Source organism: Pleurodeles waltl, chromosome 11 (genome assembly GCF_031143425.1).
Source record: "Pleurodeles waltl isolate 20211129_DDA chromosome 11, aPleWal1.hap1.20221129, whole genome shotgun sequence".
NCBI lineage: Eukaryota > Metazoa > Chordata > Amphibia > Caudata > Salamandridae > Pleurodeles > Pleurodeles waltl.
This window is the reverse complement of record NC_090450.1, coordinates 859,854,308-859,875,509: the sequence shown is the minus strand read 5'-3', so window position 1 is coordinate 859,875,509 and position 21,202 is coordinate 859,854,308. Positions and strand designations below refer to the sequence as shown.

Sequence of the window (21,202 nt, the reverse complement as noted above, 5' to 3'; positions counted from 1 at the left end):
AAATTAGACAGGCAGAAAGTTCAGAGAAATATCAAAATGTTACTAGAAAGAGCAAATTTAATAGAATGGTACAAATAAAGGATTTAAGAGCGGGGAATAATGAGCTAACCATTGGCAGCTGCAATGAATGAGGAAGGAAATAAAAGTAAATGTCTTTACCAGCACTGGAAAAACACCATGCTCGTGTTGTGTACAAAGCAAAAAAATAAAAACGCTGCTAACCACTGATTTTATAAAATGTTTGACTATGTTGGAAAACACTGAAAAAACACTACTGGAATTCATAACAAACAGAAACTAAAAACAGAAAAAGCTAATTATAGTCCTCAGCAGTGTGCTATAATGAGTGAATAGTCATTGCATGACCAAGTGTGTGTTATATTAACACGATGGCTTTCTTTGCAGATCCTTTTCCTCCAGTCATCTCTCTTTGGCATCCATTATGGTCATGGATGTTCCTGGTTTCCAAAATCCACGTCACCAGAAAAAGGAACGTGCAGCTACATTTGAAGAACTTTGCCATAACTATGGACATGAGCGCCTGCAATCTCTGTTTTACAAAAGAACGTTTGTCACTGAAATGGAGAGATACCACGAGGTGAAAATAAGTGCACTGCAAAATGTTTACTAAACTGCATAAGGCAAACCCAAATATGGTGCTAAAGGCTGGAGTAATAGAAATTAGGAATTAAAATAGGTGGTTAGGTTAGTATGGTATGTATCAAAGTAATAATGGCCAATATTAAAAATGCACATATTTTTAGTATGGTTTTGCATTTACAATAAATGTCCACAACTTCAGTAAAACGATTTTAAGCTGCTGTGTAAGGGATCTCTAAAACCAGGAAGCAAAGTGAGTACATATGTTTTTGAGTATTAACAATCATGTTGAAAGATCATCCAGGTACTGAAAAATGCAAGTAAAGTAGGATTTGTTGACTGGGAAGAAATGTAAATTATGCAGAAATTGCCTGTTCTGAATTTTTAAAAAATAGTTCATACCAAGGGTCAGATGTATCAAAGTTAGAAATTGCAATTTGAAAATTGCAAATTATACTGAATTGCAATTTGAATTTTTTTTTTAAAAAAAGCTAATCCTAGTGGGCCGCAAATTGTCCTATCTTTTGAATATTTTTGTGGTAGGCCACAATTTGTGACCCACTAGGAATAGCAGCCATCACTGGGATGGTGTCCTGCTGGGGTCAGCAGACCACCAGATCTTTTCATTGCTTTTTAATAAAGCAATCTTTTTTTTATAGTGCAGCCCATTTTCCTTAATGGAAAATGGGATATATTTCAAAAACAGAAAGTTAAATGGTTGATGTTAACTTTGTATGTGTTGAGAGTGGTCCTTGGGACCACTACCCACTTTAAAAAATATTTTGTTTCATATTCTCGAGGGGAGGGTGTTCCATGGGAAACCCTTCCCATTTGCAAATGGGTTACCAACAATTTTAAAATGGTGGTAGAGTATTATTGTTATAGTAGCTCTGTGAAACAGAAGTTTAAATGGGATTGGTTTGGGGAGTAGCTGATAGAAAAAACTATGGGGCATATTTAAGAAAGGTGGCATGGCACACAGTGCCCCCGAATGCCATATTTAAAATACGACGCGCCATTGCGGTAGTTAGGGGACTAGCATCAGAATTTGGACGCTAGTCCGGAGCTTTGCAGGATTAGCATCAAAATTTTGATGCTAATCCTGCAAAGTTCACTGAGGCCAATTGAGCAGGCTGAGAAATTGAGCAGGCTTTAAAAGTGCCAAAAAATGTACGCAAAGTAATCTCTTTGATTTATTTGAGCCACTTTTTTGCCACTCACCCAATAGGGGAATGCCCCCATAGCAAACATTATGCCTGGCAGAGGCATAATGTACAACAAAGGGTTACAAAGTGGCGCAATGCATGCATTGCACCACTTTGTACATATGGCTCAGGGATTTTGGCCTCTTTGGGTTACATGAGTGTAAAAAAAAATTACGCTAATGTGGCACATGGAGGCGTTAGAGGTTCTTAAACATGCCCCTCTATGACTCTAAGATGTGGTCAGGCTTTTAGTGGACACAACCATTTTACAGTCTATGAATTGCATTGGAAATATTCATGCCTTTTTTTTCAAGAACGGTTTTCGGCTAGACCCAAGAGCAGCTAAGCTTTTAAACTGCACTGTGCATATGTTAGAACGTAATATAGAGGCTTGCGAAATCATATTTTTTTATTTGTGAAATTGCAGGAAAATTATATAAAAATGCACGAAATTAGGCAAAATATGATTTGCTGGAATCTGACTGACAATTTCACACAATAATACCTGAAGATACTGTCAGAACACTTTTGTTTGAGGAAAATGTCTCTAGCGTGAAGACGTTTCCATGCACACCAAGTCCCCCAAGGCTACAAATTACACAATCTGGCATAAAGTGAAATTGTAGGAAATATAGTGAAGTACTACCCAGACTTACTCAATATAAATTCAATTAAATGAATTAACTCGGAGAAAAGGAACTGACCACATTAGGAATCTTTTGTGACTGGAAGGGCATGGCTTGAACATCCTGTTTCAGCATAGTTTTATACATATGTTATCATAATGTTTAAAGTATCTGTTTTTTTATTTCTTACGCTTGGGTATTTATTTTAATAACATCCTAAAACTCGAAATCTTGACGGGAAAGCACATGGCCGTCAATTCTGCCTCCTTAAGTACAATTGTGCTGCAGGTGTTTGATTTCGAAGTGTTCTTTCCACCTAGATGACCACAAAAAACATTTAATGGACAATTGTATTTCTCATCGTGCATCTATTTTTAGTTCACCTATTATTACATAAACTAAAATAAATCCTTTATTATTCTGCAGGAAAATGTGGTCGTGGCTTTTGATCTTCCAGAGCTCTCGACGGATGAAACGGTGAATGTTGTTGACCAAATGTCTTCACAGGTAGGAAGCATGGAGGCTCTGCAATAGATTTACATCTTGTTGCTAGGAGTCCTCAGATGTCAGACATTACACACGTGCATGATTGCATTATTCAACCTATAATTTATTCATCAGGAAAAGTACATTATTCCAATTATTTCTAACGTCGAGATTCCATTCATTTCTCATGATAAGATGTTTCAAAGTGAATGTTTAATGGTCTACAGTGAATAATTCCGTGTAACATACAGAAGGAGACCTATCTCTCACAGAGCTAGATAAACACAGCACAGTCGTGGTGCTTTTGAAGAAAGTCATTTTTCTTGAGTTAGATTTGTTCATGAAGAGAAATGAGAATATGTAAATTTGTTTCATAGAAACATTCTTTTATCTCTAACACCAAGAATTCGAGATGGCATGAAATGCGCGGTGAGATACCGAACAGCGTTAATGATTCTGGCCATTATCTCTGCGCCTGTTGAGGCTAGTTGTGAGTTGCAGGCACAGAATGGGTAATAACATGCAGGACTGCACAGTTTTTTTCCCATTTCCTGGGCCTTCCCCACCTGTTCTGGCAGTTGGAAGCAGTCCGCCTAGGTTTCATCAGGATTACCAGGCACAGAAGCATTGTGCTACTCAAAATGTCACAGAGCGGTTTGCCCAGGAGATGCTGCTCCACGTGAATCGTAATGAAGGCCTAATGGTGTCTTTTTATTGACTGATTTTTTGCAGTTTTATTTAGCGCAAACTTGACATGAGAACCATTTTACATTACACTCTGGCATTGCGAGATTAAGGGCATCATTAGCGGTATGGTGGTCTACTGACCGCCAGCCTTGTGGTGGCGGTCAGACCACCGCCAATGCAGCGGTCCGAGTGACACATTATGACTGCAGTGGTTGCGCTGCGGTCAGACTGCCAGCACCACCAGGATTAGTCATCCCAGCAAGCAGCGCTGCCCTGGGGATTACAACCCCTATGTGCAGGGCAGGGCCCCCCCTGGCCAGCACAATCGCAATGTTCACTATCAGACAGTGCTGTAGGCTGTTTCCTGACTGGCCAGCAGGTGGAAACTGAGGTTCCGCCCGCTGACCCAGCGGAACACTCGTAATAACCCGGCAGAGAGGCTGCCACACTGGCAGCAACCTACCCATCGGGATTTCGGCGGACAGGCTTTACCCTCTGCCGAAATCATAATGAGGCCCTAAGTGATTTGCCCAAAATCACAGGACAATGTTGGAACAGTCCTTCCCTCCCAGAGGATTAAGGGGCAGATTTAAGAGCCCCTAGCGCCACCTTTACGCTGCCATAACATCATTTTTTTGACCATGATACTGCAATAAAGTGCCATTTTCCCCATGCCATATTTACAAAGTGGTGCAATGAATGCATAGCGTCACACTGTAAACCCTTGCGCCACATTATGCCTGTGCCAGGCATCATATATGCAAGGAGGGCATTCCCCTCTTAGGAGTAAAAAAAAATGGCGCTAGGAGGGGGTATACCATTATTTATTATGGGCCCCTATGTACTCTGCAGGAGTAGTGCCTAAAATTTGGCCCTACTCTTGCAGAGTACATCAATGGAGTAAAAGAAAAAGACTCTATTGCCCCCTACCATGCGCCAACGTGGGGGGTGCTAAGGGGCCCCAAAGTCTTCCTTTGCTACTCTCGGTAGAAGAGGAACTTGTCAGCAAATCCTTTTCCTTAATGTCTATTTTTTTTAAATGCACAGGGTAGCCAACAGGGTAACCAAATTCATAACCAGCATAGCCAAAGGGCACTTCAACAGATTTGTTCTTGTTGCTGGAACTGCAAGACTCCCGCTGCAGTAACACAGCACCCAGAAATCATGACAGTTTGGAGTATAGTAATTTCTAAGTATGACATTACTGCATCATTACAGTTTTCTTATGAATTTGAAATAACTATGAGAAACAGTGTTTCCACATCCATTTCCTCTTGTTTATCTCAATCATGGGCCCATTTTTCCATGCAAATATCTAAATTTTTCAGATAAAATGTGCATGGGCATACAAAAAATTATGGCCCATATTTATACTTGTTTTAGCGCTGCATTTGTGTAATTTTTTGACGCAAAAGGAGCGCAAACTTACAAAATACAATTGTATTTTGTAAGTTTGTGCCACTTTTGCGAGAAAAAGCAGCACAAATGCGGCGCTAAAAAAGTATAAATATGGGCATATGAGTGGTGTGCAGCTGCACAATTTAAATTCCTGGTTTAGCCATGTCTACTGTTAACATCTATATTGGGTTTTCTGTGATTCTTGAAGTGATAGCTAAAGTACGCAAATTAACTCCTTCCTTGAATTCAGATATATACTGTTGCAAACTCTTTTAGGGACAACCTTATGCTATATTTAGATTCATATCATGGAATGCAAAGCTTCCTCTGTAAAAATATGTTGTGACTACTTCATCTCACAATGGACAGTACTCCAGTTCTGCACGTTTCTTATCCAAGCGTTTGAAATCCAGCAGTTTTGGTACCTTTTGCTCCAATCAATTGATTGTCTCCGGATGATGGTGATAATTTGTTTGTACAAAGGGGAGATTCATTGCATCTTACACATAGAGACATAAATAAAATAATATAGCATTATGTCATCTTTGGGATGTAAACCTAGTAGCCCAAGTCTCTATGTTCATACAACATTGCTTTCTTTCTAGTGCACTCACAGGAATTTTTAGAAATCACAAACGTGCCTGTCCTGAATGTCACAATATGATGTTGTTTCCTAGGCACCCTAGTTGTTCTGACACCCAGTCCTATAGCACTGTTTAGGATCCTCTTCCATTCTAATGTCACAGTACTAACTTCAGTCAGGTACTGATTTATTTTCTGCTCTATTCATAAATTCTTGTAGTAGAAATGCCTTTTGTCTCAGGACTCCGTAAATTACACAGGCATACACTATCTTCATCATATGCTTCTCTCTAGTCAATTAGGGAAAAACATGATAATGCAATTTCTGGAAAAATAAAGTTCCAAGAAAACAGTTTCTAAACCCTGGAGTTCCTGTTGGGCAGACTTTCTCATGCTAGATGGGAATGTTGTGAATATCCTATTTTTTCGATTTTCATTTGCATACACCAAATCTTCGTGGCACTAGTTACACGTTTTGGCAAAGCTTATGGTTCTCCCTTTTCCAGTGCTTGCTGCTCTTAGTTTTGCCATGACCTGTAAAATTGTGTCTCAAGTATTAGCAAAGCCTACTGCAGTGAGCCTCCATCTTGGGTCATCATTATGTATATTTCCAAGATGGCCGTCAACTTATGTGGAGACACAATGTGATGGCCATCATGAATTGGTATAACAATAAGTATAGAAATGACACCGATCATGGAAGCATCCAAAATAACTTTCAAAGATGGATACTCACAGCTATTTGCTTTTCAAATCATGCATAATAGTGTCAGACGCATTGACAAAGCCAATAGTAAGGGGTGGCCATCGCTGAATGTTATTTTGTATACTTCTAAAATAGCTACCAAGTTGAACCTAGATGCAGTGCAAAGTGATGGATAGAAATCTTGTCAATATAAAATATAACATTCCAAAATGTGTGCCTGATGGCATTGCCTTTGCCAGTGCGTGTGATATCATTTGCTTTAGATGTTGGAAGAAGTGGAGAGCGAGAGAGAGAGACACAGAGTGGCAGCAACATTCATAACAGAAAAGGGTGAGAGAGCGATAGAGTGTCTGTGTGGCAGATACTAAGGATGACTGGGGAGGCATGTTGGGAAGAGATGAAGAAGTGGTGGAAAAAGGGAGAGAGACTGGGTGAGAGAGCGAAAGAGAGAGAATGAAGAAGAAGCATGCCCATCAAGTGTTAATGCTTAAATGCCAGAGATATGTGTAAAAAAATAAATAGATTATTGTGGTTATCTGTGGTAGGATACTTTCAGTCAAACAAAAAGTAAGGTGAAACCCAAAGTCTTCAGGCATATACAAGCACACAATAGGGAAGAAAGCAACTGAATCAGACTCAGGGAAGCAAAATAGAAGAAGACTGTGGGAACTCGGGTTGATGGTTGAGGGGGAGTGTGAGCCCTTCTCAAGCAACAACCACAGTCCTTGTCAGGGTGAACCCTAAAAAAACACTAAATTAACATGTGGTTAATGATCTGGTAGCCTGGCACAAAACCTGTCAGACTTAACTTAAAGGCAAGTGTTAATAAATGTATGCAGCACACAAACAGTAATAAAGTGAAAACACACCTTAAGAAAAACCTCATGACCAATTTAGAAAAATAGAGTAAAATTTAATAAATTATTTGATACTAAAAATGATAAAACTCCAAACAGTAGAACTGGAGAGATGCACTTTAAAATATTAAGGTAGGCTTTGCTCCTAAAAGCACAAAGTGACACTCGCTGTCATCTGGTCGTACTAGACCAGATGACTGCAAGGAAGAAGGTCTCACGTTTAGGTCAACTACAATGGAGCTTGGGCCGGATACTGTGACCAGGTTCAATCCGCTAGGGAAGTTATCTTCTCAAAGTCCAGCACAAGGAGTCCCGTTCACGATGGAGGTGACCACAAGGTTCTGGGAGAGCACTGGGGATGGTAATTTATGTTCCACGAATAGGAGGCCAGGCATCACAGACTGTCATTGTTGTAGCACAAAGATCCTGTCAGGCATCACAGACTTTGATGTTGGAGCTTCACGTTGGATGTCACCTCGATCTGGCGATGCTGTAGTGTGAAGTGCAGATCTCAGGTTGCCGGTCATTGCTGGTGGGCACTGTAGTGCAAAGAGCTGGGTCCACTGGAGCTTTGTTTTGGCAGTCATCGAGGGTAGTGAGAACTTGGTGTGAATGGGCTCTTTCGCAGTCGTGAGGAACCCAAAACCTCAAGATTTCTTCTTCATGTACAGGAGATGCCAACCAAGGGCCCCTCTTTGGAATGAGAAATTCTCTCTAGCAAAGGCCAGAAGGGCTCAGGCAGGTCGAGTTGCAGGCCCAGTCAGGTGTAATTGCAGCAGGTTAGCATGGCAGGTGCAGGGAGCCCTCTGGAGCTTGTTATGTCCCTGTGGCTCAGAACAGGAGGTCAGCTACCTAACTCTTAGAGTCACTGTGCCAGGGACGTGGTTTGCAGGTTCAGTCTTCCGTCTCAGAGAGCAGGACAATTCTTGAGCAGCAGGGCAGTCCTTTGGCAGCAGGGCAGTCCTTTGTTTGTCGTATCCGCAGATCCAAGAGTACATTGTAGAGATGGTCTAATGGTCCAATATGTATACCTGGAGCCAGCTTTGAAATGAGAGAAATATCTGGACCTCCTTTCCACATCCGTTACTGACATTTCCATCCTTTTCCTCTCTGGTCCCAAGTTGTCTAGATTGACGATAAATTAGTGTGAAGCCCTTTGTGAGTGTGCTAAGGCAGCCCCTTTGATGTGCAAGCATTGCAGGTGCCAGCTCTGCTTCTCCCATCCTAAGAAGCAGCCTTAACCTGACAGCTTCTAATCCCCCTTTGTGATACTGTCTGGAAGGAATACAAAAAATCCAATTGCCTGTGACACCTTGCAAAAATCATGTGATCCTGGACACAGATTGCATGCACCATATGGCTAGGACAAGAAAATGCCAGATTTCTTAAACTGGCATTTTTCCGAATTGTCACTTCAAATCTGACTTTACCTATAAAGAGGGTTTTAAATTACAACTCATTAGGGACCAAACATGATATTTGTATCTGTTCCCAAGCAAAAGATATCCCTTTTTAAATCTAATAACATAACACAATGTTATCCTACGGGAGAGGTAGGCCTCACAGTAGTGAAAAATGAATTTGTGAGTTTTTTACTGAGAGGACATGAAAAACCGAAAAGTACACGTCCAACTTTTTAAATTCACCTTGCACTAACTAGTGGCTATTTGGTGCCTATTCTACGGGTGACATATGTATCAAAAGGGAGTGTTGGGCTTGGCAAAAGGTTAATTTTGCCTAGTCGAATTGACAGTTTGCAACAGCATACAGGCTACAGTGGCAGGCCTGAGACATGTTTAACAAGGCAACAGCACACAGGCTGCAGTGGCAGGCCTGAGACATGTGTAACAAGCCTGCTTAATAACAATAAGTGCTGCAGACCCACTAGTAGCATTTAATTTACAGGCCGTGGGTCCTTGTAATACCAATTTACTAGGGACTTATAAGTAAATTAAATGTGCCACTAGGGTGGAAGCCACTTTTGCCATGTTTAAAGGATATAGTGCATGCATTTTAGCACTGGTTTGCAGTGGTAAAGCAGAGAGAGTCCTAAAATCCAACAGAAATGGGTTCAGCAAACAGGAGGCTTGAAGACAAAAATTTTGGGGGTGTCCCTGTAGATGTGCTAAGTCCAACAAAGACCATCTGATTATCAGCAAGAGGCAGACCCATAGACCATACTATGTATATCTTGGAGTATTGGTTACAACGCTGTCTGTGACAGATAGCTAAAATCATCTGTATCAGGATCAAAAAATGCATTTAAGCCATGAAATTGAAGAGAAATCCCCATAGTGCAGTGTGGCATTTCTTTAGCATTATATCCACACACCACGCTCGCACCATAGAGGCACACCAGAATACATTTTCTTTTGTACAGAAGAAGCATTTAAGTTACCATTTTTGCACCCAACCTTGACAAAAATCATAAAATTGCCTCAATGGTGGCCTGGAATTGGTGTGCTCTGGTCCTCAGTAAATGCATCCAATTTAAAGGTATGCCCAAATAGTTGAAGGTTGGGACTCTGTGAATAGTGACCCCTTCCAACACATATAGCCTGGATTTCGTTCTTCTAGGACCCATCACCAACATGAAAGATTTAGTAAAGTTAACCTTTAAATCAAAATTGCCCATGAAGGCTGCAATGCAGTAAAGGATTTCAAAAGCCACTGTAACCCATTTGCTGTTTGCGCTGTGAGCATAATGTGATCTGCATAGAGAAGGCACAGCACTGGGCATGCACCCACCACAGGTAAATCTTTCCCATTCTTGATCAAATGTAGATCCAAAACGTTGATATATAACAGGAAGAGAAAGGGGGCCAAAATGCATCCTTGCCTATCCCCTCTGCTGGGCGTAATTGGGTCAGTGCATTCTCCATTTTGCCCATATCAAATTTTGATGGTGGTATTCTAGTGCAATCTCTTGAGTACGTCCACTAAAGACTGCTTCGCCCCCATGGATTCTATCATGTTCCACAGCTCTGCACGATTTACATCATCAAAAGTACATGAGATGTCCATGACTGCCAAGTGTAAAGCACCTCCCCTGACTGTGACATACTTTCCGACTAGAAGTGACAAATTTAAACATTGCTCCACTGTGCCTACCCCTGGGCGGAACCCAGAATGGACAAGCGAAAGAATATTATCCATCTCCTTCCAAGGCCAATCGCAGCACCATGCAGAACACTTTGTAATGCGAGGGGCCCTTCGATCAACAATGGCCGTAATTAGGTCCATTTGGATCCATCTGGACCCGAAGCTATATGTGACAAACTCTTTTTAATGGCCGCAACCCCCTCCTTATTATCTATGGAGAGGCTTAGTTCAACAAGTGCACTCACATCTGTAGGTGCACCCAAGGACTCTTCCCTGCTTCTTTGCAAAGCATGTTCTTCGCCAAAAGGTTTGGAATAATGAGATACCCAGGATTCAGATGGTCCGACACAATCGATATTGGCCGAGTTACGCTAAAAAAAAGAAAGGGGCGATGTACAATTTCACAGAAGCGAAAGTGGTCTTTTGACCTTATTGCTGCTTCTAAATCATCCCAAACTGAGTTTTGTATGTCAGTCTTTCTGTAAATTAGGGTTTCTTTATAATATTGCCTGGCCAACTTAATTTGCTCCTTGTCACTCAGGGTAGATTTAAGTGCACTTTTCAGGTTATGGTGTGCATCGCTACATGCATTATTAAACCAGCCACATGCCTGCGTATCCCGCTTAGACTTTTTTTAGCAACTAATAGGGGTGGAACAACCCCCGTCATAATCGCCTTTGGGACAGCTTCTAGGGACAGGCACGTAGCAATTGCCGACTCCTCTCCCTGTATTAAATCCTGCATGAATATATTGGAACTTACTTTATTCTGTGGTAAAATTGGGCAAGAAAGTCAGCTTTCCCACGTTTTTTTCCTTGTGCCCTCTCTAAATTCAGTTCCATATCATATTTAATAAACTGTGATCGCTCGCACAATTCCTTGCGATTAAGAAATCTCCGAATAAGGAGCAAGATCGCTCATGACTATAATAAAGTCGATTGTGCTGGTCTTACCATTTCCATGGAAGGAGAGTGGTCGTGAACAATGCCTAAAAAAAGGTCCGAAAGAAAAAAACAAATGATAATTTATTATGATCTTATTTAAAACCTCACCATAAGGAGTATGCAAAAAGTGAGTAATTACGTCACCAGCTGGAGCAGTTAGGCCACAGACCGAAGTCTGACTTAAATTACTGAGCATTAAATTAAATTCACCTAAACATGTAACCGAAATTTGGTGATTTGCTTTATAAAGTATTTTAGAGGGGCCTATCCAATCTTCGTCCACCTCAGTTAACCTATTGTCAAATATATTATAGTAATAATAATTTACAATCAACAAATTCCTAGAAACCCCAAAAGAAAACTGTAAAATCCGAAACCACACGAGTTGTATAACTCCATTACCCTAAGAGAAGGAAATTATGCTGAGACCAAAACCGCTACACCCCCCCTTCGCTCGCCCACTGATGATGGAACCAAGGTGGCGCAGTATGTATGAAAGCCATCTAAAAAGAAAGGGGTAACCATCCGTGTTTCTTCCAAAAGAACTAAATCATATTATCCAATTAGGGCTAGCCAGTCTGGATTATTAAGATGCTGCGCACTCCTGCCATCTTCCAGGAAAGTACACTAATGGAGTCACTGCCTGAACCTATTGTTTTATCAGAGACTGGATTACAATTATTTTTATTCTGCCCATCCGGTATAAGCCCCTGGGCCACACCCTCTCTCAATTTTGAACTAAGGGCCTAGGCACTGTTCTCGATGAATACCCTTATTATCTGCATGTGTATGGGAAAGGAAATGTTGGTACCTTAAAATTTACCACTACGCATGCCACATTTTCTTGACTTTTCTCTAAAAAATAATCTCATCATTCAGGTCTTCCCGCCACCCTGAGTTTTTCATGAGCCATAGTACCAGGACTTCAGATTTAACACATTTTTAGACTTCCCTGGGGCAAAATGAGGAACATTCCTTGAGGTTACCACAAACAGGGGACAAGTAAAAGGCAGTGCAAATGGCTGTCAGTGTTAGCTACAGATATTGTATCTCTAGATTCGGAATTGTGTGTAGATGATGCCCAATGGCACCTGCATATCTGTTTTCATGTTAAAGGGAGATCTAAATTTAATATTGGCTCAATGGGTGACCTGCTCCTCAGTAGGGTGTAACCTTTCCAAATTGGCAATTAGTGGGACCTTTAGCGTATTGCCTGCCTGGCCCACTTGGGTCTGAACACTTATAGGAGAAAACGTTTCCTCAATAGATTTCAAAGGGTCATGTATCGCATCACAAAATGTTTGGACTTTTATGTCCAAATTGTTAAAAAAAGGTGTACACAGTTTGTTGAAGTTGGTGCATGCCGAATGCTCTCCCTGCAGCACATGCGCATCCTCCCCGTGTAAGTCATGTTTCCTGTAAGGCTTGCTACAGTCTTCTTGTGAGGTGGGTCATTTGTCATGGCAGAGCCCCCTCGTACTACTAGCAACTCTCTCTTGACGCTAGTTTCTTTTCCTTTCAGTTGCAGGGGGGTTAACAGTCGCTGGGCACATATCAATAACTTTCAGCTGGTGGTCAGTGCTAATAGAAGGATTTTGTTCTGCACGATCATTGCTATTTGAGCCAACCATAACCCTAGCAACCTTTTAGGAAATAGCCCCTTGGATTATAGATTCCTCAGCTATGTTTACCACTCGTGCTGGGTATGAGGCTAATGACTGACGGGGAACTTGGGCTATGCGTTCCTCAACCAGATCTAATTTTGTGTTAATTGCCCCAATAACAGTAATAAGGTATGATGTTATAGACGATGTTGCTTGAGGGACATTAATGGAGGCTTCTTTCCCATGACATGCTTTTCTTTATCCCATTCTCTCTTGTTGCTTAGAGTGGCATTCGAGACTCTAAATATAGGGGTCAAGAGGGGTGGCCCAGCCTCCTTTGGGCTCTGGCGGGCATGGACGGGCTAGCCCTTGGCCTTGCTTTGGCCAGGCGAGGCCTGCGTCCATCATGCGCAACGGGGGAACAGTAATGCGCTGTATCGTGTTCAGAGTGCACAGGTGAGCAGAATCACCAGGGACCGCCTCCTGAGGCCCTTTGATGTTGGTCTTAGAAGTCTTTCAACACCGACAGAGATGCTGGAACTCCAGAGCAGCAGGGGATGATAATGTGCTTCAGAACGGTAAGGGTGCACAGGTGAGTAGGGTAGCCAGAGACTGTCTCCTGGGACCCTGAAGATGTTGGCCTTAGAAGTCTTTCAACACCCGACACAGACGGAACTCCAGCACAGCGGGGAGCGATAATGGGCTTTGGAGCGATCAGGGTCACAGGAGGGCCTGATAGCCAGGGACTACCTCCTGGGGCCCTGGGGATGTGGGTCTTAGAAGTATTTCAACATCCAACACTGTTGCTGGAACTCCAGTGCAACAGGGAACGATAATGCTCTTTATATCGCTCAGGGTGCGCAGGTGAGCATGATAGCCAGGGACCGCCTCATGGGACCCTGCAGATGTTGGCCTCAGAAGTGTTTCAATACCCGAGACATACGCTGAAGAGTCAGTTGCAGAGGGTCCTCCTTAGAGCCCTGTCAGGGGTTTGAGATAAAGAATTTCCCTTGGCAATCTTACTTTTTAGAGTTCATGGGAAAGGGAGAAATGGTCGTGCATGCCTTTTTTACCAATATCTCTAGGAGGTTTGCAGCTACGTGATATACGAAAGTGGGTGAAGGGCATGTATTCACATACTTACACGACTTTGAGCTCACACTTTTATTGATTTCAGTAATTCTAAATGGATCTTAGTTTAGGCTTCTTGCCTGGTCTAATTTCCCTAATGCCAAAAGGCTAGGCATATAGCCATTAATCTTTAGATTTAAAGGGCATTTCCATTTATGCTATAGAAAAACATTCAGTTGTAGTTAAATTTTACTGCAGTTACTGAAATTATTTGCACCTTGATTTTATCTATTCAAGGTAAGTTGCAATTAATAAGTACTAATTCTCTCATTGTTCAGTTTCGGTCATATGTCCGCAGTTCGGAAAAGGTCATTCCTCTAACATAATTATATGATGGATTTTAGTATGACTGCACGGACACATATCAGGGTGGGCTTTTACTGGTGCAGCACAGAGCCAAGCACCTGTTTTTATGCACTAGCAGTGTTTAAAGTGAATGAATTTAACCTAACACTTCTCTGATTTTGTGCATTATTATAGATAGCACAGCTCAGAAATAGAAAGAGGCAAAACTTTCTTACTGTTTCTGAACTGTACTGTCTGAAAATAAAGCACTAATTCAAAGAAATATAGTTTTAAATGATTTCTTTTTGAACACTGCAGGTGCATAAAAACTGGTACTTGGCAGGTTCAAGTGTTGGATCACTCATCAATGTCGACTATTGTGTACTGCAGATAAGTCGAAAAGTAGATATATGAGCGGGATGTAAACACCCAAACCAGGACGTAGTCAACGTGCGCTGGTTTGTAAACATTTTAAATGAGTCAAGTGAACGGAAGCACTGTTTGTGAAGTTGGATATTTGGGCTTTTCAGTGGCAGCAAAAACACCATCTTTCCAAACCAAGCTTCATCTCCCCGGAAATGAATAAAAGTCAATTCAGGGACAGATGTTTCAATCTCAGAAAGGCAGCTGTGGTCTTTCCAGCCTGGGTTCACAAGCCGGACACTGCGCCACAGACATGCAGCTTCCAATGCTGTTGACAAAATGGACTGTAAGTGAAATTTCAATAAACCAGATGATAGCTGCTCCCCACCACAAACAAGCAGGCCTCCGCCCTCCTTCCCACCATCAGGGACTGCAGGCAGGCACATGCGGCTCCACAAAGAGCAAAAGTGAGCAAGATAGACTGATTTACAGCCTTGTTTACAGCTAAGCTAAACTCAAAGCAACAATGCTCTCCAAATGAAAAGGAAAGCTTTCCTGGACATGAACAGGAAACAAAGTTAAAACGAGAGTGAACTGGCCCTGAAAAAGTCCCCCTCTGATTTTGGTTTTATGTTTGTAGAGGGAGCTTGTGGGAAGGAGGGACTGAACAAGCACCCACAGTGTAAGACAAACAGGCAAATAGTAAAACAAAAAGTCCCTTACAGAAGAGATAAACAGAACATAGCGTAATTATACAGTACTTGGTGCTGCTCCCAAAGAGAACAAGGGAGGACAAAGAGGCAGAACTGACCAGTAGCAAGCAAGGATTTTTAAAGGACACTGGAACCAACAAATGAAATCACTTGAACCCGCAGTATAAGTATACTTAAAAGTATACAACACGTCGAAAGCTAATGCTCGACCTAATGATAAGGGCTGTGGGTCGATATAACAATGGAGGAGCACACAGGGAGGGAGCAATACAGGTGTTCGGGGGGGTGGCTTTTGGAGGGCGAGAAGCACACCAGGGACAGAACTGGAAAGAACATGCACTTTCATGTAGTGCTAAACCAGAAAGAAAAAGTAGTTCACTAAAAGTGAGCAGTAGAAGCATACAAGTCAGTTAATCGATAGGAAGGTAAAGAGGCTAAACTCCAAGGGAGTTGCAAACGCAAGAAGAAGTCAAGCCAGTGAATTAAAAGCAAGTGAATGACTGAAACTGAAGCCAATGAATGAAAACCAACAGGTGTGCTGTAAGCCCTTGGTAAGTTCACAAATGCTCTTTCTCAACCAGACAGTTCGTGCTATCTGCTAGGCAAGACCTAAAAAACATAATAGTGTTCGGGCTAACCAGTTGCCAGTTGCCAGTTGCCATTTGAATAGGTCCTATTGCATATGAACTACACTATGGGTTTCATTCACTCCTTATCGTTATAAATATATTTTGATGTATGGAACTATCACACTTGCAGAGCACAGAGGTCACAGTTCTGTTAAAACATGATTTTTCATATTTTCACAATGATAGCTAAACACCATTTATCTCCTGTGTTTGGCACTGGTTTTGCTAGCTCTGAGGCCAAGGATCACAAAAGCAGTGCTGGGATTTACAAGGGGCAAGCCAAGGGTCACACTTGCGATTCCTAGTGCCTTCTAGCACTAAACTCATGAGAAATGCTTGCAATAGGGCCAGGTTGAGAATGCTGTTTGAACCAAAACAGAACTCACTTAAATCTGTACTGTAGGATTAAGGATTTGTTAAAACGTCTCAATATTTCGATCCACTTGTAAACAATGGTTGAACACATAAACGCATCGCGCTGTTGAAAGCATTTTTTAAAAGAAAGTTTTCTTTTGCCCAGGGAGAGCGTTGACATGTGATAGGCGATTACTATGGAATGCTTGAAAATCGAGTTGAAATTCGAGCTTTGATGCAAGTGTTTTTTTTCTTTGTTTCTTGTACATCAGCCTTCTTGTATGAAATTTGTAATGTCCTTATTGTGTTACAGTAGATTTTGCTATTATAGAGTTTTGGCGGCAACAGTTATATTTTGCTGGTTTTTTGTGTGTTTTAGCAACAAACACTGTTGTAGGCTTAGTCCGTGTCTGGGGCATGCAACAGATAGCTCGCTTTTCTAGGGCAAAACAAAAATGAACAGCCAGTGTTCAAATTAAGCTGGACCTTGCTTCCGATTTCGACACTCTTCACATAATGGGCAGATGACGTTTGATGTTGCGCGTGGCTGTTTGTTATTTGCAGTATTATAACTGTTCAGAATGTCAGTATACTGTGTAGTGTTAGAAAAATATTCTTTCGGAAATGGACGACCAAGAACCAAACGCTAGCACCGCATCGCTATCAAATATTGGTGGTCATTACAACCTCAGCGGTCTTTTTACAAGACCGCCGAGGGACCACCGTGCGGAAGCCCGCCAGTAGTGGCGAATTGCCGCTCGGCATATTATGACTGTTGGCTGCTCTCCATCCTTTTTCCAATGGAGAGCCGCCAACAGCCATACTGGTGGGCGGCGGGGAAGTGCAGGTTGCTCCACCTTCACCGCCACGCCAACAGAACACCGCCCACCGAATCACGTCCTGTGATTCGGCGTGGCGGTGTTCTGTTGGCGGTGTGGTGTCGGTGGAGCAGCCCCATGGCTCCCGTCCCCTCCCGGAGGATCGACGGAACAGGTAAGTCGATCGTCCGTTAGGGGAGGGGGGTGGGGGGGTGTTGTGTGGGTGCATAGGGGTGTGCGTCTGTGTATGTAGAGAGAGTGTGTGAGTGCGTGTATGCTTGCGGGGGTGTTGCGTGTTTTGGGAATGAGTGCGTGTCTGCCTGTGGGTATGTCTGTATGGATGTGTGCGTGTATGTTTGTATGTGGGTGTGCGTGTCTGACTGTGTGTGGATGTAGGCATGTATGTCGGTGTGTGTGCGTGTGTGTGTTGGTGGTGCCTGCGTGCGTGTCATGTGTGTGTGAGTTCTGTGATGTTGGGGGTCGGGGTGGGGAGGGGGGCCCTTTGGCGGGTGGCTGGGGTGTTGGGGGGTGTAGGGGAGGGAGTCGGGTTGAGACCCCTATCAGTGCAAGGGAAGGAATTCCCTGGCACTGATAGTGCTTACAAGTGTTTTTACAAGTCTCAAGCAGATACAAGCCTCAAGCGCAGGACGCTGACTCTGAGCGCAGTGGCACAGGTTCTGAACAGTGCTGCTTTGAACGTAGCTGTGCAGGCTATGAACAGTGGTGGTCTGTGCTCAAAGTTTCACACCTTGGGCAGCGGTGGTCTAGACTCAAAGGTTCACTTCACCTTGAACTTTGGTGGTCTGGGCTGAAAAGTTCACACCTTATGCAGCGGTGGTCTGGGCTCAAAGTTTCACACCTTAAACTGTGGTGCTTCTTAGCCATGGTGCTCTGTGCACAGTGACAGGTTCTGCACAGTGGTGTTTTGTTCCTAGTGCTGTAGGTCCTGAAAAGTGGCGCTCCGAACACAGTAGTATTCTGCATGGTTTTGCATTCGACCCAGAGGTGCAGGTCCTGGGCAGTAGTGCTGTGACCCAATTAGTGCAAGGTCTGGTGCAGGTCCTAAGCAGTGGTGTTCTGAACTCAGAGGCCCAGGTGCAATACAGTGGTGCAATGAGCCCAGCGGTGCAGGGCTTAAATAGTTGTGCACTGAATTTAGTAGTGCAGGTCCTAAACGGTGGTGCCCTGAGCTCAGCAGCCCAGGTCTTGTACAGCGGTGCTCTGAGCTCAATGGCACAGATCCCAAGCAGTGGTGTACTGAGCTCAGTAGAGCAGGTCTTAAATAGTGGTGCACTGAGCTCATAACAACAGTTTCTAAACAGTGGTGCTTAAAACTCAGGGGTGCAGTGGTTTTGAGATGGTAAACTGAGTTCAATGGTGCACGTCCTTTGCCAGGTGCACTCGGTGGTGCACATCCCGTGCTGTGGTGCACTGAGCTTAGTACGTACGGTAAGCCCTGAACAGTGGTGCTCTCAACATCTGCACTTCGGAGTTTTGTATTCACTACTGCAGGCCTTGTACAGTGTTGTCCCTAGCTCAGTGTTGCAAGTTCTGCACTGTGGGGTACGGCTCTCTAATAAGCTCAGAGGAGAAGGCCCTATCCAGTGATGCTTCAAGGTTAGTGGTGTAGGTACCGACTAATAAAGTTCTGAACTCCATGGTAGTCTGTGCACAATGTGCCTCGAACGGTGGTGCATTTCACTCCAGTGTGCAGGTCGTCAACAGCGGTACCCTGAGCTTAGAGGTGGAGGCCTCTATGCACTGAGTTCAGTACTGGAGATCCTGAATGGTGCCACTGTGGGTTTAATGGTGCTTGTCATAAGCAGTGGTGCTCTGAGCCAGTAATGCAGGTTCAGAAAGGTGCTGCTTTGAGCCTAGTGGTGCAGGCAGTAATAATGGGTGAGCTGAGGTGCGTGTGTCACAAGTGTGTGCTGGCTGTCTTTCTTCTCAATAATCTGTGTCTTCAAAGTCATTACTCTTCATGTCTCTCTGATTCCTGGTGTGTAACTAGGGTTTCTTTGGTTCAGCAGGTGCACTGGCACCTGGGTGCAGAGCGACCAACTGAACACCGAATATTGCTGTATTTCACAGTTCAAACAGCGGACAAAGGAGCCATTTCCTTCCTTGAACTAGGGCCCATAACATGCTGGCTACCCCATTGCATGTGTCATCCTTTTAACATGAAAGAGACACATCTATGAAATGGGTTTAGGTTATAGGGAAGGACCCTATTTGTGTGACATTAATGGAGAGGGTGTTTATTTCAATGGATGCTTTGGAGTGAGGCACGTGCACTCAGGCTCTCAAGTTCTAAACCCTCCATTTTGTGGTAATGAGCACTGGAGGGGCAGAGATGCTCGATCACTCTCCAGTCCATGGTCTTATTAGAGGTTCGGGTATGTGTACTTCTCACTCTCTAATTTCCTGGCGGTGGGGGTGATGGGGTTATCTGCAAAATCCGCTGCTTATTTCACTGAAAGGGGCTGGCAGTTGTCTGTTTGAGGACAACTCGCAGGACGTGCCAACCTGGAGGCAGGCAACCCTCGAGTTTACAACTGGGTACGCTTTATAAAAAGCGAACATGAATTTGCAAAAATAGCAGTCTTCCTTGGCTTCACCAATACATGTTAGTGTGCGACACGTTCTCCTGCATGCTGACACTTTGGCAGGGTAGTGGTGTCTGGGAAAAGCAATTAGGTCTCAGGTGATCTTCAGAATATTTGTCCTTTTTGGCACTCATCCTCTGGACCAAGCTTCCATAGATTTACTTCTTTGACCATAAGTAGGGCCACTGGAATTATGCAGCAGGGGAAGACAAATTATCGACCAGGATTGCCTAAATGATGTGTCAAAAAAGTGCAAATTATATGCCACAATGCAGGACATTTTATGACAGTATTACTTTATTATGTTGTTATTTCAAGGTCGAGTCTGCGAAAGTGCATGTGCTGCATACACTCTTGCTTGCCAAAGGTATTATTAGAGTTAGGGGCTGGGAGCCCGCTTATCGCTTACCATTTGTTGGCTTTTTGTCACTCTTCTTTGCTGGCTCCCAATTGGCCAGCGAATGCCAGTCATCACTTGCTTTCCTTTCTTTGGAGCATGGACCAAGCACAGATTGATTCAACTTAGTTAGTGATGTCCGCAGCATGCATTGTATTCAATGTACTTTTTCTTCCTAACTTCTCCCACTCCCCCTTGTGCCTAGTGCTTCTTTCCTCTCCCACCCACCTGCCTCTGTGCTGCTGCCCCTGTCTTGTGGTTTCTCTCCACACCTCTCTCATTTTGTTTTCCCCATACACTCTCTTCTGTTGTCTATTATTGCTGCTCCCTCCCCTTCCCTGGACCTCCCTCATGTTGCTTCCCCCTCTCGTTGTTGCTTTCCCCAACCCTCCTCTTTTGTGTCTCCTTCATGTTGCCCCTCTCCTGTTGTCCATTGCTGTAGCTCTATCCCTCTTCCCTTGCACCTCCTAAGTGAGGCTTGCCCCCAATGCATTTTTTAACATTCTGCAAAGCAGAGTCAGGACACTCTTCTGCTCCAGCGCTGGGACCACAGCTCTATCAGTGAACCGCAATTCACACATTATGACCTGTGCCAGAAGCTCATATATGCTGTCTGCTAGATCACCTCAGTTTCTGAGCTTAGCTGTAAACAAGGTTATAAATAAAGCTGTTATCTTGGTCACATCTGGCCTGCCTGCCTGTGGTCCCTGGTACTGATAGCAAGGGAGGATGGCCTGTAATTGCTCATAGTCTAGCCGCCCAGGGCTTCTTACATCAGCGTCTGCAACAAAATTAGCAGTTGTATCTGCACATCACAAATTGTTTCAATGAACTTTGGAATAAACTGTGACAGCTTGACATTTCCTGCTTTCTTAGTCAGATTTGCCTGACATTTTCCTAATTAAGTAATTCAGTGGTGTTGTAAATTAACTTGCTACCTCCACTTTTGTCCCAAGCATTCATGAGCATTCCCCCATCCAGAGTCCCCATTCCCATATGTAAACTGATGTCACCTATGAAACCTTTATTTGGCATCCCTGCTCTTTCAGCTATGCTACCCACAGGTAGTTCAGCCAAAGCACCACCTTCCAAACACTCAGTGCCCACTG

The 21,202-nt window shown here is 43.3% G+C and overlaps 1 protein-coding gene across 1 annotated transcript in view; it reads left to right on the top strand.

Annotated features, from left to right (window-relative positions):
- MYO18B (myosin XVIIIB) overlaps positions 1–21,202 on the top strand; it is a 1,377,385-nt gene that overhangs the window by 410,133 nt on the left and 946,050 nt on the right. The window contains exons 12-13 of the mRNA XM_069214702.1: positions 406–598; positions 2,858–2,938. Coding sequence (XP_069070803.1) covers positions 406–598; positions 2,858–2,938 — 274 coding nt within the window. The remainder of the gene's footprint in view (positions 1–405; positions 599–2,857; positions 2,939–21,202) is intronic.